This window comes from Ursus americanus, chromosome 10 (assembly GCF_024610735.1).
Source record: "Ursus americanus isolate L20-20 chromosome 10, mUrsAme1.1.p, whole genome shotgun sequence".
NCBI lineage: Eukaryota > Metazoa > Chordata > Mammalia > Carnivora > Ursidae > Ursus > Ursus americanus.
Window position 1 is genome coordinate 61,153,108 of NC_142136.1, and position 18,678 is coordinate 61,171,785.

At 42.9% G+C, this 18,678-nt stretch overlaps 1 protein-coding gene across 4 annotated transcripts in view; it reads left to right on the plus strand.

The window, feature by feature from the left end:
- LHFPL6 (LHFPL tetraspan subfamily member 6) overlaps positions 1-18,678 on the plus strand; it is a 241,880-nt gene that overhangs the window by 209,041 nt on the left and 14,161 nt on the right. For all 4 annotated transcript variants that reach the window (XM_045796908.2, XM_045796911.2, XM_045796910.2 and 1 more), the window contains exon 3: positions 407-505. In XM_045796908.2, coding sequence (XP_045652864.1) covers positions 407-505 — 99 coding nt within the window. The remainder of the gene's footprint in view (positions 1-406; positions 506-18,678) is intronic.

Here is an 18,678-nt window from a genome sequence, read left to right on the forward strand (position 1 = left end):
TGAAGCCGAATCTATTAGGTACTTCTGCTTGCTCTTGATTTACTTGTTTACATGGACTGACGGTGGAATTGGTTGGATTTTTACAAGACTGATTTAAAAAGCTTCTGACTCTTCCTTCCTAAACAGGATTTGCGAGGCTTTTAGTGCTTCGAAGGGCAAAGTTGGAACCAAACTGAGCTGTCTACCGGTGTGTTGTTGTTTTTTGTTTCCTTTTAAGCAACTTGAAATTGTTCATGGAATCACACTGCCCTTAGATTGCTTACAGGAGTCGTGGCTGGTGTTTCCAAAAAGCAGACACCATGATCTTTTGTTATATTGCTAATATCGACGCCCCCTCCCTGCTGCTACCTTTATCTAGAGTTGCAGAGGAAAACTGGTAAAGCCCTCTTGGCTTATGTCTTTGCAGGCTTGTTGATTGGTGCTGGCTGTGCCCTCTACCCCTTGGGCTGGGACAGTGAGGAAGTCCGGCAGACCTGTGGCTACGTTTCCAGCCAGTTTGACCTGGGTAAGTTTTCTTCATTGATGACACTGCTTTTAGAAAAGAACCTTATCTGACCTTCATAGAAGCAGAGAGTGCAAGAGACATAAGGAAGAGAACCATACAGCCAGCAGTCACGTGTAATAGTACACAGACCTTCATTTATCTGTTTAGTGAAGTTATTGGCAATCTGCTGTTTGCCTGGACTGGGGGTAGGATTCTCCAGACAAAGATAAGAAACAGTCCCTGCTCTCAACAGTTTCTATTCATGGGTGGGTTCATTCAGAATCATGTGTTTATTACCTATTGCATGGGCTAAAAGTAACTCCGTGGAATTTACAGGCTGCCTGAGGAGATAAAGCAAACAACACCATCAAGGGCTAAGAAATTTCACTCCAAAGCAATTTCACTCCAGAGTAATAGACAACTTCGTGGAGGGGCTGGGTCTTAAACGCAGTGATGCATGCGGGTTTTCTGGAAGTAGGCAGAAGCCCCTTGGGAGCCAGGAATACAGCACAACAAAAGCACCAGGGAGGCATGAGAAAAGCCTGTCAGGAGACCGTAGAGATGCGAGAAGCTGGGAGAGATGTGAGCGAGTAGTCGGAAATTCGCACACTGGGAAGGGCTCCTCGTGACTTGGGTTTTCTGTGTACTAACCAGGAGTTTTCACTTGTAGTGACAGTGTGCTCTATTTAGCCATCGATAAAAAGGGTGCATAGAACAACATGGTTTGCATCATTATAATATGTACTAATTGGATTATATTTCACTTGGTCGAGAAACCTCCATTTACTTCAACACTTCCTTATTTCTTTCTAGTTTATTTTGTCTACTCTGGTTTCTGTGATTTTAAGGCATATTGTAATAAGAAATTTAACAAAAGTAAATCTTTCTTTATTGAATTATTTTCTGAGGATGCTTCTTCTGAGGTTGGTGTTACTACGTCAAAGACTATTGCCAAGTGGTGGCAAACACAATTTCCCCCACTATAAGGATAGACAGAGTCAGTTTTTGACCATTAGCACACAGTGAGTTATGGACTTAAACATTCACTTTTCCCATTCAATACTTCACTCTAAGAAGAAATGTTCGAGGGAGTTGGTCTAATGTCAGTATTCTATCCCAAATCATCACTTAAAAATTTGGTGTGAGAACGCCTGTGAAAAAAATTGCTGTCAGATCGTGAGAAAAATGAACAGATGCGACCACATCACGGTTCTGTGAATTTGAAAATAAAGCAACTTTGGTTTGACTCTGGATGACAAACACCCTGCTTCCCTCAAAATAATACTAGTTCTTTTGGTGGAGAAGCCCGTACATTCAATACTACTAATTGGCATGGATAAAAATAACAGAGATTTCTGACTGTCTTTCCCTCCTCGCGAAGCTTTCCCGAGTCTGGATTTCTTTGTAATTCCTGTAAATGCGAAGAAGGGAAAAATGCTGGCACAACGTTGAGTGTCAGCTTGGTTTTTGTTTGTTTTTTTATCTTTTGCCTTTTGGTTTTGTTGTTTTTGTTTTTGTTTTGGAAAGCAAACTGTGTCCAGGGGAGATATTTTAACACAGTGTTTGGCATTTTTCTTTCTGTGGTGTTTGTGGCATTCTTGGCTGTTTCACACATGCCTCAGCTTGATTAGAATACTGTTCTTGCTGATCCCCCACTATTGTGTGTTGCTATATTAATTAGCAGGTTATAATGAAACCCATATCCTGTTTTTGCAGTTTTCATTACTGCATCCCAATAGTTTGTATCTTCTCAGTATTGTGGATTAAAAATTTGAATGTCAAACTTAAAAAAAAAATTTGCCTCTTTACTGGTGGGAATAATTTCTTACATGATTAAACTCACTAAACCATTTTAACAATTTAAAAACCATGGTGTTTTAATTTTTGCCTGTTTCTTTTTAAATTTCTCTTAGTTGGATGATGAGGAAAAACACAGAACTGGCATTATTTATAGATAAAATCAGGTCCAGGTCTTACAAAACTGCTTCTGTTTTCTATCTTTAAAAAAATTGTTCCTGTTCCCCTGAATGCTGATGAAGGCTGAACTTCAGTGAATGAGTGAAATTGCAGATTGTGGTGCTAACTTGGGAGAGCCGAGGACTGGAGTTGGGAGCCATAGCATGTGCGTGAGGGGGGGCATTCTCAGTAAGGATGGCCCTGGGCCCGCAGTTTTAGCTGCTTGCCACAGACACAGTCTGCCTCTACCACTTCTGAGAACCTGAGCTCATTGCTGCCACCTCTCAAAGGAGACAGTGTGTGGGTATGTCTTCCTCCCAAGGGCTGGGAAATGTTAATGTCGTTAAGGTTCGTGCTTTCCTTCTCGTGGGGTGTAGGTCAATTTCTTGGCATCCCATTACAGAAATGTTGTCACTTCCTTTCTCTAGAGCACACCCTGAAAGGAACCATCGTTTTTGGTTTTGTATGGCAGATTATTAAAGGGGTGCATTCGTTCAGTTCTCCAGCCAACAAATATTTACGAGGTGATTAGGGTTCATCAGGCCCTGTGCCAGGTGCTGGGGATATGGCATGAGCCCGTTCACTGCCCTCAGGGAATGAAAAAACCCAGCAGGACGGGCAGATGTTCAAGAAGATAGTATCCCTGGGATGTGTGCTGCAAAGGAAGGCGGTCGGGCATGGCATGGACATGGTGGTCGCCTTGCCAGCATGATTCCACGCTGGCTGGTGATCCTAAGACAGGGGCCGAGGAACGTTTCTGTAAAGAGCCAGCTAGTGGCTGTTTTCCGCTTTTGGAGCCCCAGGGTCCCTGTTGCAACGATTCAGCTCTGCAGTTGGAGCAGGAAAGACACTCCATGTATAAATGGGTGTGACTGTCCTCCCGTAACATTTTATTTACCGAAACAGGTGGTGGGGCTGTCATCTGAGGACCCCCTGATTTCAACCAACGCATACCCGACACTCCAGAAAGAGGTTCATTTCAGATATGCTCATTCGTTGGTGCCTTCAGCCGCCGGGACAGTTGGTCAGGGTCTAGGGCAGAGGCTGCAGGGAGCAGCCCCATCCAGTTATCCTAGCGTGCTGCATACACACTACGCCCTTCTTGCTGTGCCGTATTGTGAATAGGTGGCAAGCACTCTAAATTAATCTTGGTGGTCTTACCTCTGAGCACTAGCTTGGGATGGGAAGGCTGAGGCCCATTTGGACCAGGGATTATGGCCGGAGATGTGTCCAGAGGCTTTTGGGGAAAAGGGGATCCCATGCTAAGGGAAAGACACTAGAAGCCATGCTCCCCCTGCCACTGGCAGCTGCCTCTGACCAGGTAGAAAGGCAGGAAGGAACAGCCTCCAGGGGCAGGAGGGGGCAGAAGAACCAGCCGTGGTTCGACCACCCCTGAAGCAGGTCTTCCCTAGGAATTTTCAACCTTGCTGATACATAGTAATTCATTTCGTTATTGGATAACGGTTAAAGGCATCTTGTCCCTTACTGGCTGCTGAATGCAGCCTGGCTGCTATTTTATTTAGTTGCTATATCACCGTTCAAGTGGCCTTGACCTCCCCTGGGGGCGTCCTAGGGAAGTTTTATTTTTAGCTGAGCCTTCAAGGTTGTAAAGGGTTAAGTAGATGAAGGGTGAATGTGGATGTGTTTTAATTTGCAGGGTGGGCAGGGAGAAGAGCCAAGAAAGAGCCCAAGTGGACGCTGAAGAAGGTAGGAATACTGGGGGGTGGGGGTGTGTAGGAAGGCTTCCCAGGTTAAGAGTATTTAAGGTGAGTCCAAACACGTAAGTAGTAGTTAGGCAAGAAACAGATTTCACAGAAACTCACGTTTGTGGTTTTAATGTACTGTGGTAAGCGTCTAATAGAAGCTAGTTTTTAAAATGCCTTTTTTCTTTGGCAAGGAGATTTGGGGAGATTTTTTTTATGTGCCTTGAAAACAATTTTATGAGGCTATTGATTATTTCTCAAGCATTTTAATATGTGATGAAGTGCAAAGCTTTGCAGCAATTTCGCAAAAATACCCACTTTTACAAATCAAAGATTGTTACTGTTTACCTTTGGACCATTCTTATTTACGAAGAAGCCAGGAGCATGTTTGAATACACATATTTTTAAAACAGGGAAACAAAAGTGCAAGCAGGCTGGATAATGAATTTTTAAATTACCCAACTAAAATTGTACAGCTTGCCTTGACAGTAGCTTTCGGTCTGTAGCATTAAAATCAGAGGTAGACCTGTTGCTCTCACTTGTGTTTTAAACAAGTAATCCCAGGTGATTCAGCTGCAAGGGATCATCCGCCATACTTTGAAACAAAATTACCCTAATTTGTAAAGAAAATTACTATTTTTTAATTTTTGTATTTGAGTCTAGTTGACACACAATGTTATATCTGTTTCAGGTGTATAACAGAGTGGCTCAGCAGCTCTCTCTGTCATGCAATCCTCACAAGTGTAGTTACCATCTGTCACCATCCAACACTGTTACAGTGTCATTGACTATATATGCCGTGCCTTTTGTTCCCTGTATCTTTCTCATTACATGACTAGAAGCCTGTATCTCCCACTCCCGCCTCCCATGTTGCCCATCCCCTAGCCCCCTTATCTCTGGCACCATCAGTTTGTCCTCTATGGAGAAAGAAAGTTAACTTTCTTGTACTTTGCTAGAATGTACTTTTAACATTCATTCGTTTTTATATGCAGCGGGGTGCTTTCACTGTAGGTTACAAAGATCTGATTCCAACTAGCTAAAACAAAGAAGATATTTAGGACCTCTTACCATAGGAAGGCCAGAGCTAAGGGGAGCTGCAGACCTGACTGATCCAGGAGCTCCAGGATGTTGTCCAGGGCTCAGGATTTTCCTGAACTGGAGACCTGCCACTTGTGGGTTCTTCTCCAACCTCGGCCCCACCATCTTACGTTTGGCTTCATCTTGAGGCTAGTTCTCTTCTTCTCATAGATGATTACATTTGGCACCTGTAGCTTGTGTTCATGTCAAATAAGAGAGGGTGAGTTTCCCCCAGTCCCAGTAATGGAATAAAAGTCTCTCTCCTCAATCTAATCGGGCCAACTTGAATGGATAGCTGCTGTCAAGGGAAGCCATGTACAAATTGGCTTCTTACGGTGGAGCTTGGATGTGTCCAGAGTTTTATAGAACCAGATTTTACTGAGAGGTAGTGACATCTGTAAGCGGAAGATGAGGCTAAGAACAGAAAAGGCATCTCAGTTTTTTGTTGTTGTTGTTGGCCTTGGTACCCTATGTTCCTTCTATCATGAAGCCTCCAGTTGTAGAGTAAGGGTCAGTAATGGCTTATGCTGAGTAAATGTTAACAATGGTGAATTTATTTATTACTTTTTAAGAGAACAAAACAATACAGGTGATAAGAATTATATGTACCGTAGCCTAGTATCTTCATATAATAAAAATCCAGTAGATGTTTGCCGTTATTTAGTCACGTTATTTGTACAGGACCACTTTTAATAAATATTTGCTGATTAATCTTTTCTTCTTCCTTTTACATTTCATAACAGTTAGTTTGGATTTACACATTAAGCATAAGGTCTTTATAATCAGGTTGTCCAGTTGATTTAATTCATGCCTCAGAGATATTTTCATCCACCCGACTTTTCTAATTATATCCTTATGATCAAAAGTAGTGTTTCAATTAATTTGTCTTGCTAATTTGCCAAGTAAATTTGAGTAATTATTGCTTTCATTTTGCTATTTAATTTGATTAAGAAGCCATCATGTTTCCTGTTCTTAAAATTATGCTCTTGGCTTCTGAAGAACAGTACCAGAGACTCTGAAAACTGAGAAACCCTCAGTGTTGAAAAAGATGAGAGTCTCTTTCCTCCACATTTTCAGTCCAGTGAAGAAGTCTCTTCCAATCTGAGCAATGACCATGTCATGTCTCTTTAGGACACATCTCTTTGACTCCTGACTCATGTTTTCTCTAACAAATCTAATCACACTTGAGAAAAAATAATTTGCAGGTTATAGTCAGTGGGGTAAATGGGAACAAAAATAGTAAATTTGTCCAAGTTGCTAGAAGTCGTTTAGAAGACCCAGGAGGAGCCTGTATTCCCTCATTTGGCATGCTAGCACAGGAGGACGACAGGAAAACAGAGAGGCTGCTGTGAGCTAACCCAAGCCCCCAACTGGGTAGACCCTTGGGGACTCGTGGGAGCTCTCTGGAATGTGACTCCAGATGATGCTGGGAAAGTTCCATGGGCAGACGGAGCTCCATGTGGCCAGTAATGAGGTGGTGGAGCAGTGTCCAGACACCTCCGAAGGAAAAACAGCCAGCTTTGCTTGTTGCTCAGGCTACTTAGGGACCTCTTTTCATGAGAAGAAGGGTTTTCTGCATTCATTCTAGCAAGTGAGGAGAAAAACCAATTCAATTCAGGGCCATGAATACCAGTAGGACCATGATGACAAGAGTAGACCGTGCACATATCCACTTTAAGTTATAGCTTAGTAAATGCCTCTAGTTTTGCTTTAGGAAAAACTACTCCTTCTGTTTAATCATAGATCCAGTTCTGTCTGCTTCCCTAAACACATCTTTGTAGGTTCTAGATGAGCCTATGGGACAGAAATTTTGCAACTTCAGTGTCTATCTCAGTGTTTGGCCCAGAGAAGTATTCAACAGATGTATTTACTCAACGGATATTTATTAAGCACCTTTTGGCATCAAAAATTGTGCCACGTACTTAGGATGAAATTACCAGTTAAGATAAACATGATCCTTACGCATGTCACATATCTGCCATCCATGGAATGGTTAAAAGAAGAGAGGGAGGGGGGCGCCTGGGTGGCACAGCGGTTAAGCGTCTGCCTTCGGCTCAGGGCGTGATCCCGGTGTTATGGGATCGAGCCCCACGTCAGGCTCCTCCACTATGAGCCTGCTTCTTCCTCTCCCATTCCACCTGCTTGTGTTCCCTCTCTCACTGGCTGTCTCTATCTCTGTCTAAATAAATAAATAAATAAATAAATAAATAAATAAATAAATAAAAAGAAGAGAGGGAGGAAAGGAAAGGGGGATGGGGCGGATGGAGGGGGGTGGATAAATAGGAATGAGGGGAAGGAAAGAGGATGAGAGGGAAGGAAGGAACCCCACTGCTGATTTTTGACCTCTAAAAAGGAAGCCGCCATTATGGGTCTGTAGATACTCGGCCACTAATATCCTGGTGAGAATGATGGCATTACTTTCTAAAGGAATATGGCTTAACCATCTCCCAGGGGAAAAAATCAAGTTCAGGTCATAGTTTACAGAGCAAAACGCCCTGATAGATGAAAAAGAAATAGCTCTAAATTCTCTCCTTCCTAAGTCTTTTTTGGTTTGGTTATTTCAGAACAGAATCATCCCCAATCCTCTATTAAGCCTTCTTAAAATCTAATTCGGTGGCTTACAATGATTTGCAGCAGTGAAATTCAGTGATTGTAGAAAAAGGTAATTCTCTTTAAAAAACCTGTGGGAAATAATATTTCTTAAGATATGGCTACCACGCTATTGAGAAGAATAGACTAGTCTCCCTTTTAAAGATTCTTCTTAATTTTTTCAGTGCTGTCCCCTTTATAAAAAAATAAACAATCAAACAAAACAGATACATCTGAGTGGCCTGCTATTTTAGACATAGTGGACTTAAGGAACTTTAGGAAACTGAACTGGCTATTCTAATTACTGCTTTGTATTAGATGCTCTGAACTATTTCTTAGTATGTTCCACTCGGATATTAGTCTGGTGGTAGAAAAGCGCTAATTTTAAATTTAACTGTTTTTGATGTTTTAGGTCCTCTCTCAGGAATGAACTTTGTTCAACTGACTCTAACAATGACGTCTCTAAGAAAAAAAAGGGCAATTGGGTTAAATCAGCCCTATGAACATCATCTTGAATAAATCTGTAGATTTTATTAAAATTTCCTGGTAGCTAAGGATTTGGGGAATAATCTGCTGATTAGGTAGAAGAGTCTATCCCCTCCAACCATCCCAAAGTGCACCCCTTTTGATGATGTAAATAATGCAACCCCCCTGAGAAGTCCCCTACCTGCTCCCTGCCCCCAACGAGATTATAGTTGAGAGATTTATCCCAGATTTATTTTTAGAACATTCTGTTATTAAAAAGTAACATGGAGGAAAGACCCTCCAGTGTTTTTGCTGGGAGATTTATCTATGTGAACATTAGAGTTCTTTCAAATCTTGATGTTATGGTTCTTAATCTCAGGAGAAATATTTCTGCCCCAGAATTGAGAACTCGTGTGTTTTGTGCCCTTCCTGTGTATCTTTGCCTTTGTTCTGCTTCCCCTTCTTAGTGGTCTTCTGTTAAGAAACTGCTATTTGTGGGGCGCCTGGGTGGCACAGCGGTTAAGCGTCTGCCTTCGGCTCAGGGTGTGGTCCCGGCGTTGTGGGATCGAGCCCCACATCAGGCTCCTCCGCTATGAGCCTGCTTCTTCCTCTCCCACTCCCCCTGCTTGTGTTCCCTCTCTCGCTGGCTGTCTCTATCTCTGTCAAATAAATAAATAAAATCTTTAAAAAAAAAAAAGAAAGAAAGAAAAGAAACTGCTAATTGTAAGCATTATTGATTAATAACACGTCCAAAGTGTTTTAGAATAAAACCGAAAATGTAACAAAGTCATCAGAAGGCTGATCTGACCTCTAATCTGATTTTTAACCTGGGGGAATGTTGACAAAGACGAATTAATGTAGAGAATTTGTAGAGCAAAACTCACTTATGAGATCTTTTCAGAAAATTTCATATGAATGGATTATTCCACAGTCCTGGATTTTCCCCTTAGAGGAATAGTTAATAGGAAAAGCATGGACTGGTTTCAGTCCCAGTTTCACTCTCTTCTGACTGCTTGGTTCTGGACCGGTTATTTGGCCTCCAGAATTTCAGTTCTTCCGTCTCTAAAAGGGAATGACAATCCCTGCTTCACGGGCCCATTGAAAGGGTTCAGTGTGATGAGAGGGGAAGGTAGGTGCTTTATACATGGAAGACCCACAGTAACCATCAGTCCCTGCTTTCTGCCGTGAAGGCCAACACACTTCCTGTTTTAATCATGTTGAAATCATTTGAGGATGTAGCTGTGTTATAGCCAGAATTCATCCTTTTAGCCAGGATATGGGAAACATATAAAAAACATAAGCAAAGCCTTTTAAAAAACATCGTTAGCAGTTATGTTCTCGTATGACTCAGGAGTCATTCCTAAGAGTCATGGGCATTTGTAGAGTGATTTGCCTTTAGGCTAAATAGCCACGAGTGAAAACATTTTTGAGTTCCTTCTGGTTTTTTGCTGTTGTTTTGCAACCGTTTTATGTCACACTGTCAGCAATTACTCATTGCAATTATTAATTCTGCTCTTCTCTCCTCATTCCCTCACCTCTGGTTTGTGTCCTTTCTATCTAATCATCATAAATCATCTTAAAATCATGCTTTCAAGGGAATACAGTTCAGGGCGCCTACATCAGTTGGTTAAGCATCTGACTCTTGGTTTTGGCTCAGGTTATGATCTCAGGGTCATGAGATGGGGCCCCACGTTGGGCTCGGTGCTCAGTGCAGAGTCTGCTTAAGACTCTCTCTCCCTCTGCTCCTCCCCCTGGTGCTCTCCCTCTCTCTCTCTAAAATAAATAATCTTAAAAAAATAAATAAAGGAACAAAGTTCAACTCTGCTTCTTTGCACTGTGTATCTTTGAAGTTCTGATTTTTGTATGCTCCGGACAGGGTTTTTTTTTTCCTTACCTCCTGATTTGGGGTCATGTTTTGGATAGCCAAGAATGTCAGCTACATGGTATCTCGATAGTAACACTTAGGCTTGGCAACTGGGTGTTTTGATGACACTGGTAAATGAGTTCAAGGTTACAGGAAGCCTTGTTCCAGGGATTGGTGTCTCCAGATCATTCAAGGGTCCAAAGTCCATTAATAGTCTTCAGAGATTTGTGACGCCACTGAAATTGTATGCAAATTTTATATGCCTCTGTGTCCATGCTCTTTTCTGGAAAGTTTATTCATAGCTTTTGTATAGTATTCAAATACATTCCCGACATCAGAAGACTTAGAACCTCTGGTAATCCACATTTGGAAGTCTGATATTAGGAAGGTAGGAAACTTGACCTCTAGATTTTACCTACCTACAATCCTCAACCCCGCCCCCCCCCCCAACTAGGAGCTAGAAAGCTACTGAACCCTTTTGACTTGATTTCATTATTTGTGAAAATGTTTGTCGGGGGCACGGTGTAGGGGAAAACATCACATTTACAATATGCATCATTGCAAATAGATAACTTCCATACACCAATTCTACTTTGAAATAATAACTGTGAAAATGAGTGTTCAACCTTCCTAGTGAATTGAATATGTTTCCACTTAGTCTGCTGCCCAGTTCCACTGGTGTCACTACCAGGAGACAGTTCTTCAGCATGTCCCGAGAGCTCTTGGTTCTGAACTATCTTGTCAAAGATGTTTGTATGCTGAACAGGCTTGAAACGTATTGAATCCTGCTGGAGCAGAGGACAAGTTTCTTTCTTGTTTAGTATAATTAAGATAATGTCTCCCTGTGGGTCAAAATTTGGGCAGGTTTCTTTGTAGCCTATTATGAAAAAATTGGGGTTCCCTAAGCATGGGATTCTTCAACTGTGACCCAGACTCACTGAGTTTGCCACAGCGGCCCCTGTGCGGGGTGGCAGGCAAAGCGATGGAGCTGAAGCTGCTTGCTGAGCTGTGAGGGATGCCCTCCTCCACCTCTGACCTGGGCGTCTCCTGGCTTTTCTAGCATCTGTGCAACGGTGGCAGTTTAATCTGCTAGCTTGCAAGTAGAGTAAAATCTCGCTCTTCACAGTTCTTGACACCAATGTCATAATGCCTGTGATTCATTTGAAAATACTTCAGGATAAACAGAGAGAGATGTGTCTCAGTTAGGGGGAGTCACAACTCAGGGGCATCCTCCAAAACAGATCCTTAAGACTGCTAGCACAGCGTTCAGTTATCTGTAACTGAACCAACACCAGAAGCTTGACTGTTAGGATCGCCATGTCAGAAATGGACTTTTAGTGGTGGAATTAGCATCTTACTAATTACCATGATGGATGTTAAAAATGGATTATTATCCGTGAGATTAAGGGCGTTCAAGATTGTGGATTAGCTCAAAGAGTTAACGATGCTTCCTATCCTTGCATGAAGGGATTTAAACATCCATCCAGGCATATAGCCATTATTCGAAGTCCCAATGATATTCAAAATATCTAACCACCAGTTTTTCATAGGTTCCGACCAATCCAAACTGAGACAAATCTTGGCCACAGCCCTGGAGCAGACTCCCAAGGGACCCTGCTCGGCCAGGCACTGACTCTTGGGTTTCTGGGACATGAGGCTAGGAGTAGAGTTCTCAGAGGCAGGGAGGGGACAGTGGGACACTTGGGGAACGTGGAGAAGTGGATGTTTATCCCCCAGTACCGAAAGGTACATATTTTAGTATTTTAACAACTGATCCCGCTTCACTGAGGCATTCTAGCCACATGTGTGCTTGCCCTTAGGAATGGCAGCCAAGCCGTGGTCATCCCTAAACAGCTCAGTTTCCAGTCTTTCTTTGATGGTTTCTGGTTGTTTGTTGCCAAAGGGAACAGAACCGTGCCCTAGTGGTTCCTTCATGCAAAGTGGTATTTCCGAACTCTTAAAGGGTAGAGAGCTGGGGTTTAACTAGCTCCCAGACCAGGTTGATGACCGGGGTCGTGCCTGTGTCTTGATAACTGTTTGTTTAATAAGCATCTGTGGGTAGCAGCCTTTGGTCTGAGACTCGCTTTCGTTATAACTTGGAACTGAGGTTGTAGGAGAGTGGCTACTGGGCACCATCCCTCACACTTTTTCAGCAGTTACTGTCATTCACCGGAGAGTCTCCAGGTTGTGCGGGACCAAACTGGATTAGGCTCGTCCCCAGCAGCCACCTTACACATAAGGAGGGTCACCCAGGAAAACCTCCTAGAAGGAGGGCAGCTAACCAAGATCAAAGCAGTGCTTGCTGCAGCCCATTCCCGTTTAACTGGTTACGGAGAGTATCTTCAGAGTCTGCTTGGTGCCCGACGGAAGCATGACAGACAAAGGGAGGAGGGCAGATAAAATGCCATCAGGTTGGAGTGTGGCACCTCTTCATGTGGGTTTGCTGGAAAATTGGCAGCAGCCGCAGGCCATGCGGAGGACCAACAATTAGAGACAGTCTGGGTCCCTTCACACTCTCTTTTGCAGCCATTTATGAGTCAGAGGAGCTGAATTTCAGGTTGTTCCAGCCTTTATAAATGGCAGCGATAGACAGAAACCAAAGGATAATCTGTCACCCTACAATGAATAAACCCCACTGGTGATCCCAGCCTCCCCCACACGGAGATGGGATTCTGTGTGGGTTCACAGCGTGAACACAAAGGCCACCAGTGTACCTTGTGTATATAGAGCCAACGTGTGTGCCTTCTCACCTTAACGGTGGCATTATCTCTAGTGACACTTGGAGGATGGATTCAGTGCTAAGGGGTAGGGATTGATAACTGTGCAGGCAGAGACTCAGGGGGCCAGACGGGACAAAGGGGAAGCCATTTCTTATGTGTAAATCTTGCAAACATGTATCTTAGCAAAATTGTTCACTGGGCCACGGAACAGAGGTCCATTTGATGGGTGTGATCATAAGAATTCAGACGCACCCACCTACTTTTCTGACACTTAAACTGAAATTTTATTATGTTTCTGGAAGTACCAGGGTAGTTTTATTTTCTTCTGCCATTCCTTTGAACGCTTTGTAGGCAAAGCACCTTTGCCACCTGTTTTCATGGCTATGGGGCTTTTACCGGAATTCAGGATGGGAGGATGCAGGACCTTGAGTCAGTGTAGAGTTTAAGAGGAAGGACCCAGAACGGATCTGATGAGAAGGAAAAGCAACGAGCAGGCTTGGTGTGGTAGGTCAGGAACACCCCTGACAGCCTCGGTGTGAGAGGAAGTGAAACGCTCTCTCCTGTGCAGCCACACCCAGCAAAATCACCCGAATGTCTGTGTGTTGGGTCTTCCAGGATCCGTTTCTCTGATGGACCCATCTCTACTCTGTTCTCTACCTCCACGTAACACTGCTCCTTTTTTGTTACATTGTGCCAAATGTATGTAACATAAAATTTATCATTTCAACCATTCCTAAGTGTACAATTCAATGGCATGAAGTGCATTCACAATGTGCAACCATCGTCACTGTCTGTTTTCTATTTTCAGAATTTTCCCACCATTCTAAACAGCATCTGTACACAGTAACCAATAACTCTCCATTATTTCCAACCACCAGACCCTAGGAACCACTGTTCTACTGTCTGTCTCTATGAATTTGCCCATTCAAACTACCTCCTACACATGGAATCCTACGATATTTGTCCTTCTGTGTCTGCCTTTTTTCACTTAGCGTGATATCTTCAAAGCTAGGCCATGTTGTAGCACATGTCGGAACTTCATTCCTTTTTATGGCTGAATAATATTCCATTATTATGGATACACCGCATTTTGTCTACCTGTTCATCGAACCCTGCTCATTTTTTATCTAGAGATCTAGAGTTGTTTTCACACTGGTGAGATATTTATATTGACATAAAGTGCATCTGTTCCACTGGTTTGTTGGCAAAAGAGGGTGATGGTTTATTTTTTTTCCCTCACAACTTTATAAAAATTTGCTTTGGCTTTGTGAGGTTAACTTTAAAAGTACAGGTAGGTAAAGATGCAGTGTACATACTTACTACCCAAATAGTCAGGACTAGATTTTTGGTTAAGAATAGCCCAGCATCAGCACCTTGCCTTAGATTGGAACCAGGAAATTCAAAATTATAAGCAAAGAGAAAGACTCTTCTACTGGACAGACCTGGGAAGGCAACTTTGGTCTCCTACGCAACAGTATCCTTATTGGAGAAATACAGGAGAAGACCAACGTCAAGGGCGTGAGCACACCATGTGACCAATCTGTCCTGCTTGTTTTTTCAAGAAGTTTTATTGGAATGCGGCCATGCTCGTGTGTTTACTTGGCATCTGTGGCTGCTTCGGACCTAACATATTTGCTACCTGGCCCTTTTCAGAAAAAGGTGGCCCACCCTTGCCCTAGATGATCCTTCTCGAATGTCCCTTTGCTCTGAAATCTGTGACACTGTGATAGGTTGGGCAGAGGAGGAGGAGTGAGGAAAAGAAAAAGTCCCAAGGACACAGAAACCGAGGTGTGATGCACTCATTCTTGACAAGGCTTAAAATGGAGAAAAGCCTCTGGGCCGCGCAGGCTGGCTTCCTTACTGTGGCCCACGACCCCGCGTCCTCCTGACTTGGTGGCCCGCCGCAAGTGGACTCGCCAGGGATGACTTGGATGGCACATAAACCTCCCCGTGGGCTTTTTCTCATGCAGCACATGCTTTGCTGCTGTAGCCCCTCTCCTTCAGTGGGAAGTGTTGGTTCCCACGTGGAGTCTGTACAACCACTGGCCTGAGTCATTTTGTGGAGGGGTGACTGGCCTCTGCCTAGAGCCTCTGGGAGGAGATAGACTCGGGGCCCCATATCCTCCCCACCTGGACACCTGCGTTCTGCCCACTGACACCCCTCACTTAGCGTTTCACACTATTTTATGATTAATGCTAGAATGTCCTCTTTCTTTAGGTGAATCTAATTTGTAAGCTGTTTGCCGTGTTGGCTGTGGTCCACTGTGGCGGGCTGTGGTTGGCGGGAAGGGGATGAGGTTTGTGGTCCACGGGGTGCAGCTAGAGGGCGGGGACTCCTCAGACCCCCCGCTGAGTGCTGTACTCAGCAGAGCAACCCGTGCAAATGGAGTGCAAGAGGGTGAATGCCTATTTTCATGAGGACAATTACACAGCAAAACCTGTCATTAGGCAGATCTCTCATTGTGCATGCCATATGACCAACATTTTTATGGAGTTCTGGCTCTTTATATTTACAAGCATAAAAGTCACCCACTCATTTTATATATGTATGTGTGTGTATATATATTTATATTTATATATGTGGGGTATGTATATATACATATGTATATATATAATATATAGTTAAATGTTTATATTTATTTATTTTTTATTTTGAAATGAGCTCGATTTATAGAAAAGTTATAAATATAGAACAAAGGATTCTCATATACTCTTCATCCAGCTTCCCTTAATATTAAGTTTTATCATATTTGTTTTATCATTCTCCCCCACCCTTCTGCTCTATTCAGCCTCTCTCAGATATAATGTCCCTCCAACCCTAGACACTTAAGGGAATAATTCCTAAAAGTAGTGTCTTTTTCCATAGAGTACAATTACCAAAATTAGGAAATTAACGCTAACGCAATACTATTATCTAATCTATAGCCCTTACATTGATGTATTTTAAGTGTAGAATTATGCATGCGAGAAATGGAATTTATTTGCTTTTCTCATAGCAAGTATTGCTTGTTCTGGATTTTATTTCTGCTATGTGGTTTTCCATTTGCAGAAAGTAACAAACACGAAGTAGTATTTAAGGTCTCCAAATGCTCAAAAAAAAAAAAAATTCATGCTGTCCAAACCTACATTATGATATTAGGACATATTAAGATTTCAGGAAAGAAAGTATTAGTAATGATAGTAGTAGTAATAACAGTAAATAGCAATGTCTTTTGTCCCTGTTGTATGTGTGGGCTCTGGCTACCAAACTTTAGGTCAAGTCCAGCTACCATTCTAGGAGTCCAGCCCTTCCGCAAATGAACAGCTGTGCAGATATGAGACCTCGGATGGTATTTTCCAGTAAATCCCTAAGTGCATGCTGGCTAGCACCGTTTCCTTGGGGGATAGTATATAACACTTGGGCAAAACTCTTCTTTTTTCTTCGGCTCCTCACTTTACTGGTCAAGCTAAAACATTTCTATGGGGACAAGAGAGACACAACAGAACAAGTTAAAATTATGGCTTTTTAGCAGAATTTTTGTGGGGTTCCAGAAGAGAAATTTATACCATTGTGATGAGTACTGGGTATTATAGGCGACTAATGAATCAATGAACACTACATCAAGAACTTATGACATACTATATGTTGGCTAATTGAATTTAAATTTTTAAAAAAAGAGTTAATTTGTAGTTCAGAAAGGTTTTTTTCCCCTGCAATCTGAGCTTGAGACAGCATGGAGTCATATCTGAGTATAGGGCTTGCACAGCCAGTCACTGCCCCTCGCGGACTCCTGTGGAGAGCCCTCTGCTCACCCCTTCTGCTCCAGCTACAGAATGAATGAAGCTGGATAGGATCAGATTTACAAGGCTGACATAGATTTTCCTATCAAAATTCACCCATAACATGTATCCTCAGACATGGAGCTCTTCTGGGCTCTCTGTAGACACCTATCTTATCTTTTCCAGAGAGTAAATCCCTACTCCCTTTGACATTCATGGTTGTGGAAATACTAATGCCATAGCTTGAGTGTGTCAGTCTTTACCAATGGACACGTCTGCATTTTATATTCTTTTTTTTAATGTTTTTTTATTATATTATGTTAGTCACCATACAGTACATCCCTGGTTTCCGATGTAAAGCTCGATGCTTCATTAGTTGCGTATAACACCCAGTGCACCGTGCAACATGTGCCCTCCTCAGTACCCATCACCAGTCCGGGGCAGGGCACGGGAGCGGCTGTAAGTTCTGATCCAGTGTGTTTATTTATTTGCATTTTATATTTTGACTGTTAACATTCTGGTTAATTCTGTGGAGAAAGTAGGGCAAACAAAGAGAGGGGGGGATCTTTGAAGACACTTCTTGCCCCCTCTCCTTTGTTGAAGTGGTTCCAGTGCTCCGAGCTAGATCATTCTTTGAGGCAGGCTCTGTGTTTGGGGGAAAAGGTATCATTTAACTTCCAGAGACTTCGGATCCTATTGTTCAATATCCTGAACCTGGGAATGAGGCTCAGCACAGGTAGATAAAGCCAGCCTACTATATTTGAGTCAAAAGCCATAGTCCTTGAAGAGAAACACTGGAGCCATGCACTGTGGTGCTGTTCTAGAAATTCAGGAGGCATGAACACGGCCACCCCTTGCTAAGGCATTTTGGGACATGCAGTGCTTAGGGTTCGAGGGATCCTATCCTGACACATACCTCCCCACTATCTGTTTTTTCTGGAAGTACTAACAGTGTGTATGCCTGCTTGCAGAAACCTCCTAGAGCACATTCCTGCAGGGTACAAAGAATACAATACAGCTGGGACCTGATCACCCAGGTGGCTCAGTCGGTTAAGCATCCAGGTTTCCACTCAGGTCAAGATCTCAGGGTCCCGCGATGGGGCCCCACGTCGGGCTCTGCACTCAGCACGGAGTCTGCTGGAGAGTCTCTCTCTCCCTCTGCCCTTCCCACTCGTGCTCTCTCTCCTTCTCTTTCTCTAAAATAAGTGAATAAATCTTTTAATAAACAAACAAACAAATAAATGAATGGGGCCCTGCAGCTGTGTACAGGACAGTTCGTTCTCCCAGCACTGAACAGACGGACGCCAGCCCGGGAGCTTAAGGAAGAGCCACGCTTTATGGACTTTCTTCCTTCAGCCTTTTTACCTCTAGATTTGAACCTGGCAACCAAGTTTGGGTGTTCTTCTCTTCTCTTTTCAGACGTACAAGGTACCATTTTAATCACTTGTTCCATTAAACGTTTGAATTAAAGCCTTTGTATGTTTTAGGCCAAAGGTTTAGAACTTTTTTTTTTTTTTACTAGTGACACCTTTGTTCAGTCACTTCTCAAAAGAACAAAAGGAATTGGTCTTGCCATAGATTCTTTTCGTTCTTGGTTGTTTTTTTTTTTTTTTTTTTTTAATGCCTATGCAGACAAGATGGTCTGAATATGAAGAGACATGAAGGAATTTATTCAAGAGGAGAAAGACCTGTCCAACTTTTTTTTTTTTTTAAGATTTTATTTATTTATTTGACAGAGAGAGAGACAGCCAGCGAGAGAGGGAACACAAGCAGGGGGAGTGGGAGAGGAAGAAGCAGGCTCATAGCAGAGGAGCCTGATGTGGGGCTCGATCCCGTAATGCCGGGATCACGCCCTGAGCCGAAGGCAGACGCTTTAACCACTATGCCACCCAGGCGCCCCTGTCCAACGTTTGTCCCTGGTATTTAAGAGGACAAAAGTCTCTGTCTCTCCAGTGATCCATCCACCGTCATGCTTCGTTATTTATACAGCGAAACGGATGAAATTGAAAATGTCTGCTTCTTTTCTACACAGGCTTTGTATTTCTATCTTAGCATGCTGAA